The 25,435-nt window shown below is 39.3% G+C and overlaps 1 protein-coding gene across 1 annotated transcript; it reads right to left on the bottom strand.

The window, feature by feature from the left end:
* Positions 1–1,914: 1,914 nt before the first annotated feature.
* Positions 1,915–5,492, bottom strand: sox8a (SRY-box transcription factor 8a). The gene is made up of 3 exons (XM_058049839.2): positions 4,877–5,492; positions 4,463–4,701; positions 1,915–4,368 (listed from the first exon to the last, which is right to left on the bottom strand). The coding sequence occupies exons 1-3, from the start codon at positions 5,290–5,292 to the stop codon at positions 3,668–3,670; spliced, it is 1,356 nt and encodes a 451-aa protein (XP_057905822.2). The 5' UTR covers positions 5,293–5,492; the 3' UTR covers positions 1,915–3,667.
* Positions 5,493–25,435: the final 19,943 nt, after the last annotated feature.

Below are 25,435 nucleotides of genomic sequence, written 5' to 3'. Positions count from 1 at the left end.
ATGATGTAATTATATGGGAAACAAAAAAAAAAACAACAACATATAAATTTTTAACTTTTGGAAAATTAAGTTTCAAAAAAAGTAATAATGTTACAAGGGGGAATAAAGTCATGATCAATCAGGAAAACATTTTCACAAAAAAAGGGTGGAAAAAGTTGGAACCCTCTCTTCCCCAAAATAAACAAAAATGCAAAAAAACAGCAGTAATTTTAATATAATATAATATAATATAATATAATATAATATAATATAATATAATATAATATAATATAATATAATATAATATAATATAATATAATATAATATAATATAATATAATATAATATAATATAATACAATACAATACAATACAATACAATACAATACAATACAATACAATACAATACAACACAACACAACACAACACAACACAACACAACACAACACAACACAACATAATATAATATAAAATACCCCAAAAAAGTATTTTAACAAAAAGAAAGTCTCAATTTTACAAGAATAAACTTGTAATATTATGAGTAAAAACAATGTCATTTTAGTGGAATAAAGTTGAAATATTAAACTTTCTTTTCAAGTCATCAAATGATGAAACACTTGGCGTGTACATTTGACTATAGGGTTGTTATTTTATGTCTACAAGGTCCTAAACAGGTTTCCTATGTCTTATATGTCTTACTTTCTCTTATTATGTCTACTATATTGGGTAAAGGCATGTACATTTGACTATAGGGTTGTTATTTTATGTCTAGAGGGCTCTGTTTACAAGGTCGTGAACAGGTTTTCTATGTCTTATATGTCTTACTTTCTCTTATTATGTCTACTATATTGGGTAAAGGCATGTAAATTTAACTATAGGGTTATGTTATGTCTAGAGGGCTCTGTTTACAAGGTCGTGAACAGGTTTTCTATGTCTTATATGTCTTACTTTCTCTTAATATGTCTACTATATTGGGTAATAGGAGTGTAATGGGTCCTACAAGGGTGCTATTTCATGTCCAGAGGGCTCCGTTTACAAGGTCGTAATAAGGTTTCTTATGTCTTATATGTCTTATATGTCTTACTTTCTGTTATTAAAGGCATGCAAATTTGACTATGGGGTTGTTATTTTATGTCTGGAGGGCTCCGTTTACAAGGTCGTAATCAGGTTTCCTATGTCTTATATGTCTTACTTTCTCTTAGTGTGTCTACTATATTGGGTACAGGCATGCACATTTGATTATAGGGTTGTTATTTTATGTCTAGAGGACTCTATTTACAAGGTCGTAACCAGGTTTCTTATGTCTTATATGTCTTACTTTCTGAGATTATGTCTACTGTATTGGGTATAGGCATGTACATTTGACTACAGGGTTGTTATTTTATGTCTAGAGGGCTCCATTTACAAGGTCCTAAACAGGTTTCTTATGTCTTATATGTCTTACTTTCTCCTATTATGTCTACTGCATTGAGTAATAGGAGTGTAAAGGGTCCTATAAGGGTGCTATTTCATGTCTAGAGGGCTCTAATGATGTTAAAATTGTATTTAGAAGGTTGTAAACAGGGTTTCTATGCTGAAACTACAAAAATATTCAGTTGATATTTAAGGAATACTACTTTGAGGAAATTCACTTATCGCAGTCAGATCTGGAAGCGATTAACTGTGATAAACGAGGTACGACTGCATGGTATTTGTTAGCCGGTTAGCAGTTTGAGGACTCATTGATCATCGTTGTGTTTGTCCATCTCTGGCCACAGAGGTGTGTGAGTGACAGGAAGAAAAGCTCAGTTGGTTCAATTCCATAAATCACTAAAAGACTTTGTTGAAGGGTCAGTATGGTATTTCCAGGTTGAAAAGGCAAACCCATGAACATTTCTCATATCATACTCAATATTTATTATTTCCAACTCTATAAAGAAAGACAATAAGAGTTATAAGGAACATGTCTTTTATTTAAAAAAAACAACAAAATAAACCAGCCAGCAACCGTGTTAGCTTTGCATGTGTGTGTGTATGTGTGTGTGTGTGTGTGTGTGTATGAATGGAAAAAGTGGTAGTTAATAAAACAACAACATTTTCACAACCTTTTTTCTCCAAAATGATACATGGTTGTAATGTACAAAAATGGACAAACCCACGGCAACTAAATGTCGCAGTCAGGAATGATCTAGAAATGTAGGAATTCTGCCTCCATCTGTTAGGAATACTGATCGTTCAAAAAAAAAAAAGGCACAAAGACGCTCTGCATTTTGGGGGAGACGGTAAGCAGCACGTCGGCACTTGATGGCAGCTGAGATAAAAAAAAAAAAAAAAAAATGGGCGATCGGGTCAAAAGTCTCCCTGCAGGAAATGGACTCAAACATTTACATATAGAATTTGCACATGAACACACACACACACACACACACACACACACCATGTGTCGCTCCAGCTGACGCGTCACTCATAGCCGACGGTGTTATTTTACCCCATTTCCTTTACCCTTCCCATCATGACTAATCGCAATTTGCCAGGCGCAGCTTGCCGACACCTGTTTCGTCCCCCTTTGCCCGTCGCCCGCAATCAAGGAACGCCGCCCTTTCTGGAATTCTGTCTTTAATGGAATGATATCTGCACTGCCACCTATTTTAAGTGTTTTAATCCAAGCCACAAAAAAAAAAAACACTAGGAAATAAACCCATAATGCATGAACATAAATATATATTTATATATGTATAAAGACTTTTCCACTTTAAGATTCATAGGTTTTGTTAAGACTTGAGCCAAAATTCACAATGATTAAACCTCTAAAGCCCCTTTTACACAGAATCTTCCGGTCGGGATTTATTTCTATGTCAAGAAGTCATCCCGCCAATATTCCTTTCCAGCGTTCCCTTGCATATTAACGGCACAAACGTGGAATGGATGGAATATTCTGCTTACATCAGCAGCTAGGACGATGCCTGTGTGAAAGGGAAAAGCTTCCCGTGATCCGATTGGAGAATGGAATGGTCACCCTAGCCCCTTTCAAACAAAACTTCTGTTCTGTATGAACGCCACAAAAGGAACGTATTCCACTTTCAGAGGTAGCGTCAGAGCCACAACAGAGGCAGGACATCGCCTGTGAGAAAGGGAATGTCGGAAAGTCATTTCTCTGGTCCTGTTGTTGTTGACAGCAATTTTCTTACAAGATGTCAACCTTGACAGGTTTGACAGTTGTCCTGTGTATAATCACACGCAGTCGCCACGGCTCGGATGTGGTTAATCTACGGGACGCCAAGCCCCTTTCATACAACATCGTCACCATAGCAGAAACCATTTTTGCCTTTTACGCAGAATCCAGCAAAGGCAAGTCTTCACACAGCACAATAAGAAAATTAAACTATACATAATATCCTTTCACACAGGCGTGTCCCGGCTCTGTTACAGCTCTGAGTCTATGTACCGAGGTGGAAAATTGCTGTGACGGTGAAAAAAAAAAAAATCACTCCTGTGTAAAAGAGGTTTTAAGTGCAGGGGAAAAAAAAAACTGTACACAATTTCGGCGTATTGGCGTTAATACGTCCTCACGGAGGCGCCACCAATGTTTCTCTTGGTGTACAAAAGTCTGTAAGAAGTGTTGCAAAGAGAAGAGTTTTTGTATAAAATCAGCAGGCACTTTTTCATTTCTTCCTTCGTTAGATGTACTCGGACCCGACATCCTTTCCCGCTCTAAGGTCGGGTCAGTGTGGTGTAGACGGGCTGGTCCCAGCTGGGGGCGGTGGGGCTGTGAGCAGGCGCCATTGACAGGCTGTTGAGGATGGGGCTGCTGTAAGGCCGCCGTGGGGAGTGGAAGTAAGGGTACTGGTAAAGGGTGGACGGGTAGCTGGAGTACGGGTTGTAATAGTTGGAGCTCTGGAGGTCGGTATAGTCACACTGGGAGGCCGGGAAGGAGGCCGCCGAGGTGGTGACGCAGGCCTGGGTGTTGTAGGGGGCGTAATCGGGGTGGGACGGCGAGTGGTCGCTGTAGTGACTCGGGCTCAGTTGCTCCGTTTTGATATGGAGGCGGTGCTGGGCCGCTTCGGGTGACGAGGAGGGCACGGCGTTCTTGCGACTCCAGCCGCCGTAGGAGGAGCCGTAGGAGGGGGTCGCCGGGGCCTGACCGTGTTCTGAAGATAAAGCGGCGGAGACTGAGGAGGCGTGGCCGTTCAGAGGGAGGTACTGGTCGAACTCGTGCACGTCAAACGTCTCCATGTTGCTGATGACGTCGGTGCTGAGCTCGGAGATGTCCACGTTGCTGAAGTCGATGTTTTGTCTGCCGCCACCACTGCTGTCGACCAGGCGACGGCTTTCGTGTTTTAGGTCCTGCTTGGCGCCGTGGTGCAGGTCCGTTTTGGGGGTGGTGGGCGGTGTCGGGGGACCGTGGGGCTGTCCTGAAGTGTAAAAAAAGCAATATATTTAATAAAGAATTGTGCTGAAATTATCATATTATATTTTTCATACATTTTAATTGAAGGCGTGACTCACCGGCATGTTCAGGATGGTGGTGCCCGTCGGACATCCCTGCCAGTGCCGCCATCCCCGGTTCGGCTTTATACATGTGATGATGGGCCAACTCGGCGCCAGAGTCCGAGTCGCTTTGTCCCGGTTTAACATTCTTCCGTCGCCTGGGCTGGTACTTGTAGTCCGGGTGATCTTTCTTATGCTGAACCCTCAGGCGCTCTGCTTCATCAACAAACGGCCTCTTCTCGCTCTCAGAAAGCAAACTGTTAAAAAATACATAAAAATTATTATAAAACATTTTGTCAAATTAGGGTTGTTTTTTTTCTTGTAAAAAAATTCACAGTTAAGCTGTTCCAAACTTCCTTACATTTTGTATCAAATTAAGCATGCCCCTATATAACTTTTTTTTATTAACATATAATAATCCAGTTTCCTCACCGCCACAGTTTCCCAAGTGTCTTGCTGAGTTCGGCATTGTGCAGGTGCGGGTACTGGTCCGCCAGCTTCCTGCGAGCAGCCTGGGCCCAGACCATGAAGGCATTCATGGGCCTCTTGACGTGCGGTTTGCTCTTCAAGGACCCGTTCCCTCTCACCGGCATGGGCACCAGGGACCAGTCGTATCCCTTCAGAACCTGAGAGACTGCGTCCCGTATGCAAGCCGGGAATCGATCGTCGTCCTCCGAGTCCAACTTCTTAGCCAAACCGGCGAGCAGTGACGCTTGGCCGTCGGAGCCCGTCGGCGAGGACGGCGCGTCAGAGTCGGATTCATCCTGAGACATGGAGCTGTTTGTGCCCGAGGGGCTGCACGGTTGCTCGCCCACACACTTGTCGTGTTCCTCGGTCATTTTAAGCATGATTTAATCTCACCGCGACCTTGAATTTGAAACACCAAAAGCAACACCGAGAGTTACAGAGCGCCTTTTACGCACGGTGTGCGCAAGATGAATCCCGACACCAGTCTCTTCCCGGTGCTCCCTGCTGTTAGTGTTTGTTTTTTATGGATCCTAGGCTTCCATGGAGGGTGCATTCGTGCAAGATGAGCTCCTCCACTCCGTGTGCGTAACACACTTGACGTTTGCACAACTTGAGTTGGAACTTTAAAGTCGTCACTCCACCTTCTGGTTGGGATTGGCTGGAAGGAAACGGCACCCGCACACCTCATTGGTTCCCATCCTGACGTAGGCGGCAACCACTTCCCACTTCAACTGGGGACTTTCATTTCATTCAGCATTTATAATATCTTGTGTATACTTTTATGTTTGAATTCATTATTATGTATTTGATCATATGTATAATTGAAAACATACCTACTTTACCTGATGGAATTATGCAGAGTGAATGGGAAATTGATTTATGTGACAATATGTGATCTTATAGTGCATAATTACACAGCAAAATTAATTTCAAAGCACATTATTACTCATAATAATTCATTCATTTTCTACCGCTTATCCTCTTCGGGCGAGAGGCGGGGTACACCCTGGACTGGTGGCCAGCCAATCACAGGGCACATATAGACAAACAACCATTCACACTCACATTCATACCTATGGACAATTTGGAGTCGCCAATTAACCTAGCATGTTTTTGGAATGTGGGAGGAAACCGGAGTACCCGGAGAAAACCCACGCATGCACGGGGAAAACATGCAAACTCCACACAGAGTGTGGAATTGAACCCTGGTCTCCTAGGTGTGAGGTCTGCGCGCTAACAACTCGCTCGCCATGCAGTTCATAATAATTAATAATAACAAATATTCATTCATTCATTTTCTACCGCTTTTCCTCACATCACAAGGGTTGCGGGGGGTGCTGGAGCCTATCCCAGCTGTCTTCGGGCAAGAGGCGGGGTACACCCTGGACTGGTGGCCAGCCAATCACAGGGCACATATAGTAGACAAACAACCATTCACACTCACATTCATACCTATATGGACAATTTCCACACACAGGGTGGAATTGAATCTTGGTCTCCTAGCTGTGAGGTCTGCACGCTAACCACTGTTTTATTTTATTTTATTTTATTTTATTTTATTTTATTTTATTTTATTTTATTTTATTTTATTTTATTTTATTTTATTTTATTTTATTTTATTTTATTGTAATAGAAGGAATCATTCATTCATTAATTAATTTTCTACCTCTTTTCCTCACGAGGGTCGCGGGCGTGCTGGAGCCTATCCCAGCTGTCTTTGAGCAAGAGGCGGGGTACACCCTGGACTGGTGGCCAGCCAATCACAGGGCACATATAGACAAACAACCATTCACACTCACATTCATACCTATATGGACAATCTCCACACACAGGGTGGAATTGAACCTTGGTCTCCTAGCTGTGAGGGCTGCGCGCTAACCACTTTTTTTATTTTATTTTATTTTATTTTATTTTATTTTATTTTATTTTATTTTATTTTATTTTATTTTATTTTATTTTATTTTATTTTATTTTATTTTATTTTATTTTATTTTATTTTATTTTAATAGAAGGAATCATTGGAATTAAATTGATATTGGATACATGTAAAAAGAAATCAATAAGTAGCATCTTTATGTTCAAACATGGGTTCTTTTTGGTTTCAGGAATCCAAGAGTAAAACCGTGCAATGAAAACACGGGACAACATGGGGATTCAATCCCACGCCCATTTGGCTGTGATATCTACTAACTCCTCTTTGAGAACCTTAGCGTCATTTGGCGTTGTTGCGTCTTTCGGTGATTCTATTTTCCATCTTTTTCGCCTCACCACCGCCATCAAATTCACTACTGGATGTTTCCCCTCAAATGCATATTCCAGGTTGATGTTTTTGACACTGCTGCGAGGACCTCCTGTTGGCCTTTCACCCCCGCACTCGCCCTAGAACGTCTCCTATTAAAATCCCATAATGAGCGCTTTACTCCACCAATTGTGGGTTTTATTGAAAGCTATTAGTTGGCACGGGGAGGTGGAAGGGAGTATTGAACGGGCTGAAGGAAACAATTAGCCCAAAATGTCTGGGGGTGTGTTTGGCCTTCAGCCACCCTGGTTTTTTCATGTCAAAAAGCATAAAAGAGCTCAAGTGTTTCCAGATTATATTCTGCGATTTCTCAACTGTTTTGCAGCGCAATAGTTTTTTTTCCTTTGTATGGCGTTTATTTGAATTAAAAAGGATGAACAACAAGGATTTGGAAGCTATGTTAGTAGCAGGTCGCTCACTTTCCATTCGGGCTGGACTCTACTTGATCTGCTAAATGTCTCGGTGAAGGAAGAACACTTTTTTTTTTTTATACCTCCGCCAAGCACCAGAGCACAAGAGTGAACGTTTTTTTGCTTTGTTAGCTGTGCTGCCTTCCAGGAAAGTGGGAAATTGGAGATCTATTTGTGACCTTCGACGAAGGCCACAGTACTGTATGTCCACACAAACACGTATACAGCAAGCCCTCGTTTATCACGGCTAATTGGTTCCAGAATTTTTTTTTTTTACCTACGCCAAGCACCAAAGCACAAGTTTTCTTTGCTTTGTTAGCTGTGCTGCCTTCCATGAAAGTGGGAAATTGGAGATCTATCTGCGACCTTCGACTAAAGCCACAGTAATGTATATCCACACAAACACGTATACAGTAATCCCTCATTTATCACGGCTAATTGTTTCCAGAATTTTTTTTTTTACCTCCGCCAAGCACCAGAACACAAGTTTTCTTTGCTTTGTTAGCTGTGCTGTCTTCCAGGAAAGTGGGAAATTGGAGATCTATTTGTGACCTTCAAGTAAGGCCACAGTACTGTATGTCCACACAAATATGTATACAGCAATCCCTCGTTTATCACGGCTAATTCGTTCCACAATTTTTGTTTTTTACCTCCACCAAACACCAAAGCGCAAGTTTTCTTTGCTTTGTTAGCTGTGCTGCCTTCCAGGAAAGTGGGAAATTGGAGATCTATCTGTGACCTTCGACTAAGGCCACAGTAATGTATGTCCACACTAATATGTATACAGCAATCCCTCGTTTATCACGGCTAATTGGTTCCAGAATTTTTTTTTTTTTACCTCCGCCAAGCATCAAAGCACAAGTTTTCTTTGCTTTGTCAGCTGTGCTGCCTTCCAGGAAAGTGGGAAATTGGAGATCTATTTGTGACCTTCAACTAAGGCCGCAGTAATGTATGTCCACACAAACACGTATACAGCAATCCCTCGTTTATCACGGCTAATTCGTTCCAGATATATATATTTTTTTACCTCGGCCAAGCACCAAAGCACAAGAGTGAACGGTGCTGCCGTCCATGTTTTTTTTTTGCTTTGTTAGCTGTGCTGTCTTCCAGGAAAGTGGGAAATTGGAGATCTATTTGTGACCTTCGACTATGGCCGCAGTACTGTGTTTCGACACAAAAACTATACAGCAATCCCTCGTTTATCACGGCTAATTGGTTCCACAATTTTTGTTTTTTTACCTCCACCAAGCACCAAAGCACAAGTTTTCTTTGCTCTGTTAGCTGTGCTGCCTTTCAGGAAAGTGGGAAATTGGAGACCTATCTGTAACCTCCGACTGAGGCCACAGTAATGCATGTCCACACAAACACGTATACAACATTCCCTCGTTTATCACGGCTAATTGGTTCCAGAATTTTTTTTTTTTTTTACCTACGCCAAGCACCAAAGCACAAGTTTTCTTTGCTTTGTTAGCTGTGCTGCCTTCCAGGAAAGTGGGAAATTGGAGATCTATCTGTAACCTCCGACTGAGGCCACAGTAATGCATGTCCACACAAACACGTATACAACATTCCCTCGTTTATCACGGCTAATTGGTTCCAGAATTTTTTTTTTTTTTTACCTACGCCAAGCACCAAAGCACAAGTTTTCTTTGCTTTGTTAGCTGTGCTGCCTTCCAGGAAAGTGGGAAATTGGAGATCTATCTGTAACCTCCGACTGAGGCCACAGTAATGCATGTCCACACAAACACGTATACAACATTCCCTCGTTTATCACGGCTAATTGGTTCCAGAATTTTTTTTTTTTTTTACCTACGCCAAGCACCAAAGCACAAGTTTTCTTTGCTTTGTTAGCTGTGCTGCCTTCCAGGAAAGTGGGAAATTGGAGATCTATCTGTAACCTCCGACTGAGGCCACAGTAATGCATGTCCACACAAACACGTATACAACATTCCCTCGTTTATCACGGCTAATTGGTTCCAGAATTTTTTATTTTTTTTTACCTACGCCAAGCACCAAAGCACAAGTTTTCTTTGCTTTGTTAGCTGTGCTGCCTTCCAGGAAAGTGGGAAATTGGAGATCTATCTGTGACCTTCGACTAAGGCCACAGTAATGTATGTCCTCACAAACACGTATACAGTAATCCCTCGTTTATCACGGCTAATTGGTTCCAGACAGGACAGTGATAAGTGAATTTATACAAAGTACAATTCAACATTAATAAACCTAAACTAAAAAAAAAACTGCAGTAATTTTTCTAAAATGAAGTTAAATATTAACATAAAAAGTTATAATTTTACAAAATGAAGTTAGTTTTTTTTAGACTTTTAAACTCTGATTATTCTGTGTTTACATCACATTGTGCAGGCTAGGAAATCTCTACCCTGCCGCTAGCATAGCAGGCTACCAAGCTAATAAAGAAATCGTGATATTTGAACCCCAATACGGGGACCCTAATGAGCCAAGAAGTGAATGTTACCGTCTACAGCCACAAGAGGGCACTCCAGGTTGCCAACATCAGCGGATTCAGTGATGAGATTGGGAGCTCGGTGAACAATGTTTACTGGCTTTCTTGTTGGAGTAGCTTGTTTGTTATGCTAATTTAGGCTATTCCGCCTCCCAGTTATTACATAGCCGACATATATTTAGCTTGTTGTTGTGTGGGTGGGTTTCGGAATGACTTCGGAATGACTTATTGTTCGGAGAAAAGGGTTATTTAGCAGCATCCATAGCATAGTTATTTAGCAGCATAGCATCCACCTATCTGTGGATAGGTGGTGCAATTCTGGTGCAAATTCGTCTTTTCTTGTCTTGTCAATGGAATTGTCCCACTGCCCTAGAAAGCAAATGGTAGAGTCCTGTTTGCACCATCCACCATCTTGTTACGTTACCGAGTATGTTTTGTTTTTTGGTAAGCGGCTTCACAACAAAAAAACATCCATTGGCATGTTATTGTCAGAGCGCATTCTGCTGTTTGCAGAAAGTGGCGTTCACCGCCGCGTAGTCGGACGAACCCGAACCCGAAGGTAAAAGCTAAGGTTTCATCATCATCGTTAGAGATGTTACTTCTCCATCTGGAAACGGATACAAACTCCACGGACGACGCTTCCCATGGTGTGTCTCGTCCCTGAGTTGTCCCAAAGGAGCGTGGGTGTGTGTTTTATATTCTCTCCAATCCACCAAACACCCCCCCCCCACGCACACTTGTCTTACCGCCCTCTCATCTTCACAGCATATGCTCAGAATAAAACCTGCGGTATGAGCTTGTTTTCTTCCCCCCTTTCCCAACTTTTGATCCCGTAGTCGCATCATCATGTCCTTAGCTGGAATGACACGGTGCAGGACCTGTCCTTTACAGGAAGTGGAGCCACAAGAGGACTTCCGGGTTTCTTTGCGTGCATATAAACCATTACAAAAAGTAAAATTCATATATTGCTGCTATTTAGATGATTACGGTCCAAGTGGATGCAATTCCACAATGAGGCGTTTAATGCAGTGAGGCCGTGAGGAATTATTCTATATCACTTTTTTTTAAATTAACATGTATTAATAATTTTCTGCAAATATTATGTCATTGTCGCGTGTCATTGGTGTAAAGCAGGGGTCTCAAACTCAATTTACTTGGGGGCCACTGGAGTGGTCTGGGTGAGACCCGAGCTTTTCCAAAAAAAAGAAAAAAACCCCAAAAAAACGCATTTATTAAAAACAAAAAAATTAAAAAAAACTTTGCTTTGGTTCCAATTTTCTACAATAAAAGCTCTGATAAAACATGTTCTCAAATATCTTACTTTTTATTTTTCTACACAAAATAAGATGAAAAATAAATAAATCAAGAATAAAGAACATCAATCAATCACTAATTAATAAATAAATATAATAATAATAATAACTAATAAAAACTTAAGAAACCACATATAGTTGGTGGGTAGACAAATTATTTTTTTCAGATTAAAATGAACAAAGCATTATTAGAGCCCTGTAGACATGACAAAACACGACTATAGTCACATTTATACTCTTTTTATTTACAACATATTGCGCAACTGCAGGGTCTTGAGACACATGCTAACTCGCAAACTAGAGAGCTAGCGACCTAAACGGTAGCCTTCAAGTTATTTGCTTTAAACTTAAATAGCCAAAAATTTACCACTTCCTCACGGATAGGGAGGATAACTATTAACAGTTATTTAACCTTTAACATGAACATTAATCAAACGTAATAATTTTTTCTGGGTACATGATACCATACAGCATCCATATCAAACTTGCGCGGGCCGCACTAACATTAAACTTTCATATCAAGGCGGGGGCCTCAAACTAGTGTCCTGCGGGCCACATTTGGCCCGCGGGCCACGTGTTTGAGACCGCTGGTGTAAAGACTGGCAGAGTAATGTAATATTCGTCCGTGTGGCAACAAGTAGCTGAATGCTAACTCGCAAACTTCAAGTTATTTGCTTTAAACTTAAATAGCCAAAAACTTACCACTTCCACACAGATAGGGAGGATAACTATTAACAGTTATTTAACCTTTAACATGAACATTAATCAAACGTAATAATTTTTTCTGGGTACATGATACCATACAGCATCCATATCAAACTTGCGCGGGCCGCACTAACATTAAACTTTCATATCAAGGCGGGGGCCTCAAACTAGTGTCCTGCGGGCCACATTTGGCCCCCGTGTGGCAACACGTAGCTGAATGCCTCGTTTCTCTAATAGACTTGGTGATGCACGTGAGAGGTAGTGGTGATGTGTTTTAACATTGTTGGTTAAATTAGTATGCGGATCTGCTGTGGCGAGTCCGTAATCAGGAAAAAAACTGAAAGAAGCAAATAATGTTGGTTATTGGTGTGCCGCAAAATTTTTCCAACGTAAAAAACGTGCCGTGGCTCAAAGAAGGTTGAAAAACACTGGCTTAATGTATGGGTTGTGTTTATGTGCATAGGAGCTTGCAAAGCTCCCAAAGTGGAAAACACATCAGCACACCTGCTGCTCACTGTGTGATTCCTGATCAATGATTCCCTGGGGTTAGCGTTTGGGGGTTCAATTAGCCAATTAGCCAATTTTTACGACTTTTCAATAAAAGAAAAACAGTATTATTCAGCGATTAATTCGTTTTATTCATTATCTTTGAGTAAATGCAACCATAAAGTGTAGCGCCCCAGGCTGCACCAATAAGGAAGTGAACTCTTTCCATCACTTGTTGATACATTTCCCAATATCACTTCACTATTTCTCAGCCGATACCAGAGAACTACCTCAGGGTGCAGTCAGACAAACCCCCCCCCCAGCATTTTTTTCGTTATTTTTTTCAAGTTGAGCTTATTAGGTTCCTATGCAGTGAAGAGTGGAAGGCATGACAGTTGCAACGCTGCAGGGTCACTAGGCGTGGGAGTCCACGGTTACTTCCTGTTGGCTTTCAAGAGTTGGCGGAGGCCCGGTCAGGGCGGGGTGGGGGGGGGACAAAAGATAACATGGAAGTACTTGTGTAGCGTTAAGGACTTAAAGAGTCTCTTCAGGCAACCACAATATTGGATCTGAGGGGGCTTGACTCGCTCTTAGGAAAATAAAGTTATGTTTTTGAACGCCATGGTCACCTTGCATCACCTTTCTCACTCAGTATTATTACGTATGTTTAATGACAATCATTTGTTATTATTATTATTATTGTTATATTGTTGTTGTTATTATTATTATTATTATCATTATATAATAATAATAAGAATAATAACAACAACAATAATAATAATAATAATAATAATAATAATAATAATAATAATAATAATAATAATAATAATAATAATAATAATAATAATAATAATAATAATAATAATAATAATAATAATAATAATAATAATAATAATAATAATTATTATTATTATTATTATTATCTTCAGGGTCAAGCTAAAGAGGCTAACATAACAAGCCAGTTCATCCAAATAGCAAGTTAGCTTAAACAAAATTCACCGAGCTCCCGATCTCATTCCACATCACTGAATTCTTCATCTGCATTAATTGAGTAATTGGTTAGGCCCTACACCAGGTGGTGTCAAAGGGCGGCTTGGGGGCCATTATTTATTGGCCGGTAGTACATTTGAAAAATATGCTTTAACAAGAAATCAGCGATGATTATAGAAGTATAAGGTAAAAACATTAAAAAAAACATAATTAAAAGCATGAAGTCATTGCCAAACGTGTACTCTGGATCAGATCTGGTAATTAGTTACTTTAAAGATTTATTTTGAATAAAACTACATTACACTTTCCAAGAATCCAAGAAGTCCCCCCCCTGGTCCCCTCCACATTACAAGTGAACACGTGCAGTCAGGTAGGTGTATTTATGGCAGCTGTAAAGGACGCTTGTTCTGGCTGCACTTAATGGGCTAACCATTTTTCCTCTGCCACCACTCAGTCTGGGTTTGGGCCGCAGGGACACAATGCTGGGGATGCCGGGGGGGTGTGTGAGGTGGGGGTGGGCGGGTGCACATTTTGCAGTCTGAAATCCTGCTAGTGCATTACGTTATAACAAAACATCTGCTTATTATGTACAAGTGATAAGTGAATTTACTGTATGGAGAATAGAATATTAGAGCCCCCTAGACATGAAATAACACCCCTATAGTCACCTTTACATTGCTATTACCCAATATAGTACACAGAATAAGACAAATAAAACCTGTTTATGATTTTTGTAACATTATTAGAGCCTGGTAGACATGAAATAACACCCCTATAGTCACCTTAACATTGCTATTACCCAATATAGTACACAGAATAAGACAAATAAAACCTGTTTATGATGTTCTAAATATGCTTTTTTAAAACATTAGTAGAGCCCTCTAGACATGAAATAACACCCCTATAGTCACCTTTACATTGCAATTACCCAATATAGTACACAGAACAGGACAAATAAAACCTGTTTAGGATGTTCTAAATATGTTACTTAACATGTTTAGAGCCCTCTAGACATGAAATAACACCCCTATAGTCACCTTTATATTGCTATTACCCAATATAGTACACAGAATAACACAAAACATGTTTATGATGTTCTAAATATGTTACTTAACAGTATTAGAGCCCTCTAGACATGAAATAACACCCCTATAGTCACTTTTATATTGCTATTACCCAATATAGTACACAGAATAAGACAAATAAACCTGTTTATGATGTTCTAAATATGCTTTTTTAACATTATTAGAGCCTGGTAGACATGAAATAACACCCCTATAGTCACCTGTATATTGCTATTACCCAATATAGTAGACAAAATAAAACAAATAAACCTGTTTATGATGTTCTAAATATGTTAGTTAACATTATTAGAGCCCTCTAGACATGAAATAACACCCCTATAGTCACCTTTACATTGCTATGACCCAATATAATACACAAAATAAAACAAATAAACCTGTTTATGATGTTCTAAATATGTTACTTAACATTATTAGAGCCCTTCAGACATGAAATAACACCCCTATATTCACCTTTACATTGCTATTACCTAATATAGTACACAGAATAACACAAATAAAACTGTTTATGATGTTCTAAATATGTTTCCTAACATTAGTAGAGCCCTCTAGACATGAAATAACACCCCTATAGTCACCTTTACATTGCTATTACCAATATAGCACACAGAATAGGACAAATAAACCTGTTTATGATGTTCTAAATATGCTTTTTAACATTATTAGAGCCTGGTAGACATGAAATAACACCCCTATAGTCACCTTTACATTGCTATTACCCAATATAGTACACAGAATAACACAAATAAAACTGTTTATGATGTTCTAAATATGTTTCTTAACATTAGTAGAGCCCTCTAGACATGAAATAACACCCCTATAGTCACCTTTACATTGCAATTACCCAATATAGTACACAGAATAGGACAAATAAACCTGTTTATGATATTCTAATATACTTTTTTAACATTATTAGAGCCCTCTAGACATGAAATAACACCCCTATAGTCACCTTTATATTTTTATTACCCAATATAGTACACAGAATAAGACAAATAAAACCTGTTTATGATGTTCTAAATATGCTTTTTAACATTATTAGAGCCTGGTAGACATGAAATAACACCCCTATAGTCACATTTACATTGCTATTTCCCAATATAGTACACAGAATAGGACAAATAAAACCTGTTTATGAAATTCTAAATATGCCTTTTTAACATTATTAGAGCCTGATAGACATGAAATAACACCCCTATAGTCGCTTTATATAGCTATTACCCAATATAGTACATGAATTACACAAATAAAACCTGTTTATGATGTTCTAAATGTGCTTTTTTAACATTATTAGAGCCTGGTAGACATGAAATAACACCCCTATAGGCACCTTAAGACTTTTATTACCCAACATAGTAGACATAATAAAAGAAAATAAGACATAAATCAGACAGAATATGGACCCACACATGTTAGTATTGGTAGAGTTCCTTCTTTACTTGACTTACACTTTTTACAATGAGGGCCACATAGTGAGACATGAAAGTACGCAACTTTGCCACTTTGATATTCTGTCTATGACAGTACGTATATGACAAAGCTGAGATGAAATATACATATACAGTAAGTTATTTGCATTGTGATCTGAAATATGACGACACCATTCAGATTTATGAAAGATAAATGTGATAACGGGATCGTCGCCCGGGTCGCCCCTCTTCTGTCTCCAGTGCGCATCTTCCCTCCTCCTCCTCCTCCTCCTCCTCCTCTGCTGCTTGCTTGCAGTTGTGTTTGTGCGCCTTGGGGAAGATTACAAAGAGGCGCTTTGTGAGGGGATGCAGCTGCTGAAATCTGACTAGATCCAGCTGAAGAGAGAGAAGGGAGCAGGTGGGTCAACAACGCCGCTCGGGCCCGTTCCCAGAATATCGGACTGCAGGGTTGCACCCCCTCCGACCCCCCAATCACGTCCCTTCCCCTAGCATGGCACGTATGTATATACAAATATATATAAGTTGGCACCGTGATTGAAGTTAGTGTTGTTGGCTTGCATTAATCTTTCATGTCACATTGAGGGGGGGGTCTGAAAGTCGTTTGACAGCCTAATCATCTGCAGAGAACCCATTCTGTTCGACATGTGCATCCTGGATGGGAACAGGCGGCAGAATATGGATGACATTTTCCCCTTCTTTTGATAATCATAAAAGTCATATGCTAATAAGATGCGAAAGGACTTGGAAGCGCTTGAAGACGCATCGGTTGCATAAAATATGGTTCTCTTTACTGACGTCCACACTTGGAGTTTTGACGCACAAGGCGCACACCCCCACAACTCTGTGACCAACCCCCCTCCACCCACCCAACACCACCACCACCACCGCCGCCCACTGTGTGAGCTGTAAATCCTCCACGGTGATAAGAGGTCCTTCTGTGCCCCGCTGAAAACGAATGTCGTTTTATTCAGCATTTGAAAGAAACCACTGTTCCCCCCCACCAACCCGCCCCGCCCTACCCTGCCCCGCCCCACACTGCGAAACTTTGTGTACATAGTAGTATGTACTAGTAAATTGCAAGAATATGCATTTTTTTATGCTGTTAGAACTTCAAAATGCAAAAAGCCATCCATTCATCCACTAGGATGCTGGAGCCTATCCCAGCTGTCTTGGGGCTGGAGGCATAGACATTCATTCATTCATTCATTTTCTACCGCTTTTCCTCACGAGGGTCACGGGGGTGCTGGAGCCTATCCCAGCTGTCTTCGGGCACCTTGAACTGGTCGTCAGCCAATCACAGGGCACATATAGACAAACAACCATTCACACTCACATTCATACCTATGGACAATTTGGAGTCGCTAATTAACCTAGCATGTTTTTGGAATGTGGGGGGCAACCGGAGTACCCGGAGAAAACCCACTCATGCACGGGTAGAACATGCAAACTCCACACAGAGATGGCCGAGGGTGGAATTGAACCCTAGTCTCCTAGCTTGCTTGTTGTGAGATCATTCATACCTGCAATAAAAAACCTGTTGTTCCGGTGTAGTGATCAAGTCTGGTGCTTGTGTGTCTCACCCAAGTAACACTAATGACACCAAGTTCATTCATTCATTCATTTTCTACTGCTTATCCTCACGAGGGTTGCGGGGGTGCTGGAGCCTATCCCAGCTGTCTTCAGGCGAGAGGCGGGGTACACCCTGGACTGGTGGCCAGCCAATCACAGGGCACATATAGACAAACAACCATTCACACTCACATTCATACCTATGGACAATTTGGAGTCGGCAATAAACCTAGCATTCATGTTGTTGGAATAATTTTACTGTATTTTAGTTTTATTGTGTGCGAGACACATTTTTGTACTTTGTATGGAAAATGTTGTAATAGAATTATTCCTGTTTTGCCCCCCCCCCCAAGTGCGCATTCATTCATTTTATACCGCTTGTCCTCACGAGGGTCGCGGGGGGTGCTGGAACCTATCCCAGTTGTCTTCGGGGCAAGAGGTGGGGTACACCCTGGACTGGTGGCCAGCCAATCACAGGGCACATAAAGACAAACAACCATTCACACTCACATTCATACCTATGGACGATTAGGAGTCGCCAATTAACCTAGCATGCATGTTGTTGGAATAATTTTACTTTATTTTAGTTTTATTGTGTGCGAGACACATTTTTGTACTTTGTATGGAAAATGTTGTAATAGAATTATTCCTGTTTTGCCCCCCCCCCCCAAGTGCGCATTCATTCATTTTATACCGCTTGTCCTCACGAGGGTCGCGGGGGGTGCTGGAACCTATCCCAGTTGTCTTCGGGGCAAGAGGTGGGGTACACCCTGGACTGGTTGCCAGCCAATCACAGGGCACATATAGACAAACAACCATTCACACTCACATTCATACCTATGGACAATTTGGAGTCGCCAATTAACCTAGCATGTTTTTGGAATGTGGGAGGAAACCGGAGTACCCGGAAAAAAAAACCCACGCATGCACGGGGAGAACGTGGGAGAACGTGTGGGAGAACTCCACACAGAGATGCAAAGAATCAAACCCAGACTGTGTGGCCAGTAAGCTAACCACTCGGCTAACTGAGTGTTCACATGTATTATTGTTGAAAGAGGTGGATATGAGACACACACACACACACTGCAGGAAAAACAAGGCTTCCATGCGTCATGCTGTGCTCTGGGTTATTACTGACGTTCTTATCTGTCATTGTACTCCATATGATCCACACAGAGGGTCATTCCAGGTACTCCACTCCTCAACTGTTCAACTGAACGAGTCAAATCATTGAACTTTCTCACTCCGGAGTGTGTGGAAGTCATAAGAATGATTATAAGAGTGAGCCATTAGCAGCGTTTACATTCATTTACTGATCACGTGAAATTACCCTTCATGCTAAGTCCTGGCCTTGGCAGACAAAATGAAGCCAGATGTGGTTGCCATGGCGGCGGGCACCTTGTTTTGGCTTTTGCCGCTGTGTCATCCTTGACGGACCCTCTTGCCATAAGATGCTCCGCCCCCCTTCACCTCTTGACAACACAGAGAGAGCGAGAGAGAGAGTCACGCTCTCCATATGTAAGCGTTACGCTCACTTGCCGCCATTCTCACATCTGCGGGGAAGTCTCTGCAAGGGGGGGTGCCATATATGAGGCGAGGGCGGATGGACACTGTGTTGTGTTTTATGTTTAGACAGCACTAACAAACAGAAATCTAAATAAAGTTGGAGTGAAACGGCTATGGGAGGGGTCGTGGTGCTAGAAAACATCAGCTGAGGCGCAGCAGCTTGAGAAAAAGAAAGAAAGATATCCTATTTCGACGGTTACACTTTTCCATTTATTGACTAATCAGTTAGGCCTTAGACCAGGGGTGTCCAAAGTGCGGCCCTGGAGTACATTTTTATTGGCTTGTGATACATTCTAAAAATATAATTAAAAAAATTCCAAAAAACAATATATTTTTTTAATATGCAGTAATCTGAAAAAAATCAAAATATAACAATTAAAAGTTGAAATTTAAGATTTTTTTGAGAATAACATTGTGATATTTAGAGAATAAAGTTGTAATATTTTGGGAGACATATTCCGCTCACTGTCATAGAAACAGGAGTTTAGAATAACTGAGAATAATATTTTTTAATTATTAATGACTTAATTATTAATTACTTAATTATTTTAAGGGTATCCATATATCATAATAACTCGTTTATTGTGGTTAATTGGGCCCATGATAAGTGAATTTTCTCATTTATAAATGGAATAGTTTGGTAGTTAGAACATAGATAACGTTTTATGACATTCTAAATACTATTCTAACATGATTAGAGTCCTCTAGATACGAAATAACACCCCTATAGTCACCTTTACACTCTTATTACCCAATATATTAGACATAATATGAGAAAATAAGACATAATATAGACATGCTAACACATGTTAGCATTAGGAGAGTTTCGCTCTATGACATTCTAAATACTATTCTGACATGATTAGAGCCCTCTAGATATGAAATAACACCCCTATAGTCACCTTTACACTCTTGTTACCCAATACATTAGACATAATATAAGAAAATGAGACACAATATAGACATGCTAACACATGTTAGCATTGGGAGAGCTTCGCTCTATGACATTCTAAATACTATTCTGACATGATTAGAGCCCTCTAGATATGAAATAACACCCCTATAGTCACCTTTACACTCTTATTACCCAATATATTAGACATAATATAAGAAATTAAGACATAATATAGACATGCTAATACATGTTAGCATTAGGAGAGTTTCTTCATGTTGTTTTTTTTTTTTGCTTCCTGTTCCGGAGAGTACTTCCTGCAGTGGCTATTGTCTCATCATTATAGCAATACTGACACTTAGTGACCAGTGTTGAATACAACATAAAATCACAACGTCCTTGAATGCATCTTCTGAAAGCCTTAGTTGACTTCATTTAGCCATTTTCAAGCATGAAATGGAGGCCAAAAATATGTTAAATATGCATTTTAAAAAGTCTTAAGTGAAGCCAAGAAAATCAACACACAAAAAGGCCAAAAAAGGCCAAAGTTTACATTATTAGAGCCCTCTAGACATGAAATAACACCCCTATAGTCACCTTTACACTCCTATTACCGAATATAGCAGGCATAATAAGAGAAAGCAAGGCATAGAAAACATGTTTACAACCTTTTAATATGTTTTTTTAACATTAGAGCCTCCCAACATGAAATAGCAACCCTATAGTTACCTTTACATTGCTATTAGCCAATATAGTACACAGAACATCCTGTAGCTGGGAAGTCAGGCCAGGGAAGGCGGTGGCCGTTTTAAATGGGATATTTTTCCAAGCTACAGCATAGAAAACTTGTTTTTGACCTTCTAAATATGTTAGTTAACATTATTAGAGCCCTCTAGACATGAAATAACACCCCTATAGTCACCTTTACACTCTTATTACCCAATATATTAGATATATTTCATGCTTGAAAATGGCTAAATGGAAGCCAAAAATATGTTAAATATGCATTTTAAAAAGTCTTAATAAGTGAAGCCAAGAAAATCAACACACAAAAAGGCCAAAAAAGGCCAAAGTTTACATTATTAGAGCCCTCTAGACATGAAATAACACCCCTATAGTCACCTTTACACTCTTATTACCCAATATATTAGATATATTTCATGCTTGAAAATGGCTAAATGGAAGCCAAAAATAAGTTAAATATGCATTTTAAAAAGTCTTAATAAGTGAAGCCAAGAAAATCAACACACAAAAAGGCCAAAAAAGGCCAAAGTTTACATTATTAGAGACCTCTAGACATGAAATAACACCCCTATAGTCACCTATACACTCCTATTACTGAATATAGCAGGCATAATAAGAGAAAGCAAGGCATAGAAAACATGTTTACAACCTTTTAATATGTTTTTTAACATTAGAGCCTCCCAACATGAAATAGCAACCCTATAGTTACCTTTACATTGCTATTAGCCAATATAGTACACAGAACATCCTGTAGCTGGGAAGTCAGGCCAGGGAAGGCGGTGGCCGTTTTAAATGGGATATTTTCCAAGCTACAGCATAGAAAACTTGTTTTTGACCTTCTAAATATGTTAGTTAACATTATTAGAGCCCTTTAGACATGAAATAACACCTCTATAGTCACCTTTACACTCTTATTACCCAATATATTAGATATATTTCATGCTTGAAAATGGCTAAATGGAAGCCAAAAATATGTTAAATATGCATTTTAAAAAGTCTTAATAAGTGAAGCCAAGAAAATCAACACACAAAAAGGCCAAAAAAGGCCAAAGTTTCCTAAAAAAAAAAAAAAAAAAAAGCTAAAAAATGACTTTGCAACAATAATTTTGGTCTTATTTGTCATTTTCATGGCCGCCAGAGCTGTCAGTACGTCACGAAAGTCAACACAAAGACGCCAAAAACACTCAACATTTGAACTCCGATTGTAATGTTTTGGTATTTACAGGAAATAATCATATTGTTCACATGTTTCTTATGATCATACATACATAACTTGGCTTATTAAGAAAACATGCAAACAAGCAACCAGAACTGCTGGCAAACAGGGAAGTGTGAGCTAGCTAACGGTCATATCTGCACCAGTCATTTCCCTATTTGTCAGCCACCGCGGCAGAATGTGAGCTCAGATACGCATCGCTCGGCGTGACACGCTTTGCATCCGAAACCGACCTGTCCGCACAAGAAAAAAAACAAAAAAAAAAATGACGAATGTACGTTATTTGTCTATGCAAAGGTAGATGACCCTCTCCCTTTTCTGCACACATGCTGCAAACACTTTGGAATGCAAAATAAGATGCAAAAGTGAAGGTTTGCATTTTATTTTTTATAATCATGTGACACCCTTCACTTTTTCTCATTTCTCCACCATGTAAATCACATTTTAACATCCACCTCGTTATTAAATGTCCAACTCTATTCTTCATACTGTAAAATGAAGCTTTTACTAATTACTTTTTCACACTAACACTCATATTGTGGCTTTCTTGTGTATTGTAAAAAAAAAAAAAAAAAAAAAAACCCAGACAAGGTCCGTCTCCTGCCAAGAATATCATTTTCCTTAAGTGCTTACAACTGTAAAAACCCCTAGGTTTGATTTCCCCGAGACGGAAGGTAATTACAGGCAATTCAAGGGGAGAGAAAAATAAAAAAGCAAGGTTTTCGCGACACGCTTTCATAAATATTACACTTGATTATGTGGTCTGTCTACATTTTCAGTATTTCAGTGGCTTTTATTCAGCAAATATACAATACATGTGCTCTTTAAATGTGATATAGATAAAAAAATGACCTACTAAATATGATATATTAAATAAAGTGGAACCTTGGTTAGCGTCTCGTGGTGTTATTATTGCACTGTGTGAGTCCAACTGTGTTCTTAAAGGGAACCTATTGTGCTTTTCCTACTTTTCTGACCTATAAATGTAGATATAATGTTTTATTATCATGTTAAATGATGCCAAAGTATCAGATAATAAAGCTTACGCATTTGGAAGTGAGGCCTGAAAGAAGTTTAGGATGGCTCAAAACGCTCAGTTTGAAAAGGCGGGGTAAAACTGTTCCTTTGTGATGTCACAGAGGGACTTCCTTATATGGTTCATAGTTAATCCAATCCAATCCACTTTATTTATATAGCACATTTTATAAACAGAGTTTCCAAAGTGCTGCACAGACTAGTAAAATACAAAGTAAAAATAAAATACAATAAATAAAGGTACAAATTGAATTTAATCAAAAATTAAAAGATAAAATAGTAAAATAGATATTAAAATATTAAAAACAAAAGCAAAGCAATAAAATAAAAAAGTTCTCCAAATAAAAAAATAAAACCAATTAAAATAAAAAAAAAGAACTAAAAGACACAGGCCCATACGACTCACTCCGAGTTAAAAGGGGTTTTAAGACGACACTTAAATTTTTTGATGTTGGGGGCCTTTTTTACTTAGTTAGGAAGTTAGTAGGAAGCACTTTGGGTGTGTGACCAATCACAGCAGAGACAGAGGCAGGCCTTGAGTGGAATAAATAAGATTGTTTTGGCAGGAAGCACAAATTGAGGAATAGGTGCAGATTCTGGAAGATCTAAAACATTTTATGTTCAGGTTATTGTGTGTAGCTGCTCTATAGGACACCACAACTCAATACAAAGGGTCCAAAAATGATAAAAAATTAAAATAAAATACAATAAATAAAGGTAAAAAAATTGAATTGAATCCAAAACCAAAAGATCAAATAAGAAATAAAATAGTAAAATATATATTAAAGTATTAAAAACAAGAAGCAAAGCAATAAAAGTAGATTAAAAAATAAAACCAATTAAAATAAAAAAATGAACAAAAATGAGTGTGTTTTAAGACGAGACTTAAAGCTTTAGATGTTGGGGGCCTTTTTTTACTTAGTTACGAAGTTAGTAGGAAGCACTTTGGATGTGTGACCAATCACAGCAGAGACAGAGGCGGGCCGTGGGTGGAATAAATTAGATCGTTTTGGCAGGAAGCACAAATTGAGGAATAGGTGCAGATTCTGGAAGATCTAAAACATTTTATATTCAGGTTATTGTGTGTAGCTGCTCTATAGGAGACCACAACTCAATACAAAGGGTCCAAAAATGAGCTCCTCTTTAAATTATCTTTATTAGTAGCTAATTAATTGAATTAATCCCCATACATTTTTCAGTGTAATTAACTCAAACACACCACAGCAAGCATGTCTCTCTGTTATGAATTGCTACATTTAAGTATGATGGAAAATACACTGAAAACAAGTACTTTTACCTTAGACTCAACCCCGTTATTGTTCATAATTAGACGCTTTAAAGGGTGAATCAAATGTCAGATGTGATGATGACTCCTATAAAAATATGAGTTATTGTTCATATTAATAAAGAGATGTGTGTTGCGTTCAGGTGGCATATTGGGAGTGTGCTAGTGCCTGGCTAACGGCTTGCATGTCAACATGTATTGCAGGCCAGAATGGAGGGGTGTGGGAAGGGTTGGTCTGACCTAGACCCGATTCATAAAATAATAATGATAATAATAAAAAAAGCATCATGTGGATTGAGAATTCCTTGGATTTTTCCCACAGCTTCCGCACCGCTCCTTCGGTCTTCCCCTTTGCGGCACACGCCTCTCTCGTTCTCTCTCTTCTTTGGACATCAAAACACTTTTGCTGTGTTTTTCTTATGAGGTCATATAGTGATGGATGGAATTATTGCATCTGCGCTGATATTTCACCCTCTCTGTAAAAATGGGAAGGTTTATGTCTGTGCTTGAACGCCGTACCCTTTTTTGTACTTGCTGGATTTATTGTGAGCAAATATGTTCTGGAACAATCAGCATAAACAGCCACCGCCTCCCACTCCCTCCCCTGAGGATGTTCTGTGTACTATATTGGCTAATAGCAATGTAAAGGTAACTATAGGGTTGCTATTTCATGTTGGAAGGCTCTAATGTTAACAACCATATTAAAAGGTTGTAAACATGTTTTCTATGCCTTGCTTTCTCTTATTATATGCCTGCTATATTCGGTAATAGGAGTGTAAAGGTGACTATAGGGGTGTTATTTCATGTCTAGAGGGCTCTAATAATGTTAACTAACATATTTAGAAGGTCGGAAACAAGTTTTCTATGCTCTAACTTGGAAAATATCCCATTTAAAACGGCCACCGCCTCCCCTGGCCTGACTTCCCGGCTACAAGATGTTTTGTGTACTATATTGGCTAATAGCAATGTAAAGGTAACTATAGGGTTGTTGTTTCATGTAGGAAGCTCTAATGTTAAAAACCATATTAAAAGGTTGT

This window comes from Doryrhamphus excisus, linkage group LG16 (genome assembly GCF_037039965.1).
Source record: "Doryrhamphus excisus strain RoL-2023G ecotype Guam linkage group LG16, RoL_Dexc_Guam_v1.1, whole genome shotgun sequence".
Taxonomy (NCBI): Eukaryota; Metazoa; Chordata; class Actinopteri; order Syngnathiformes; family Syngnathidae; genus Doryrhamphus; species Doryrhamphus excisus.
This window is presented reverse-complemented; position numbering and strand designations above follow the sequence as displayed.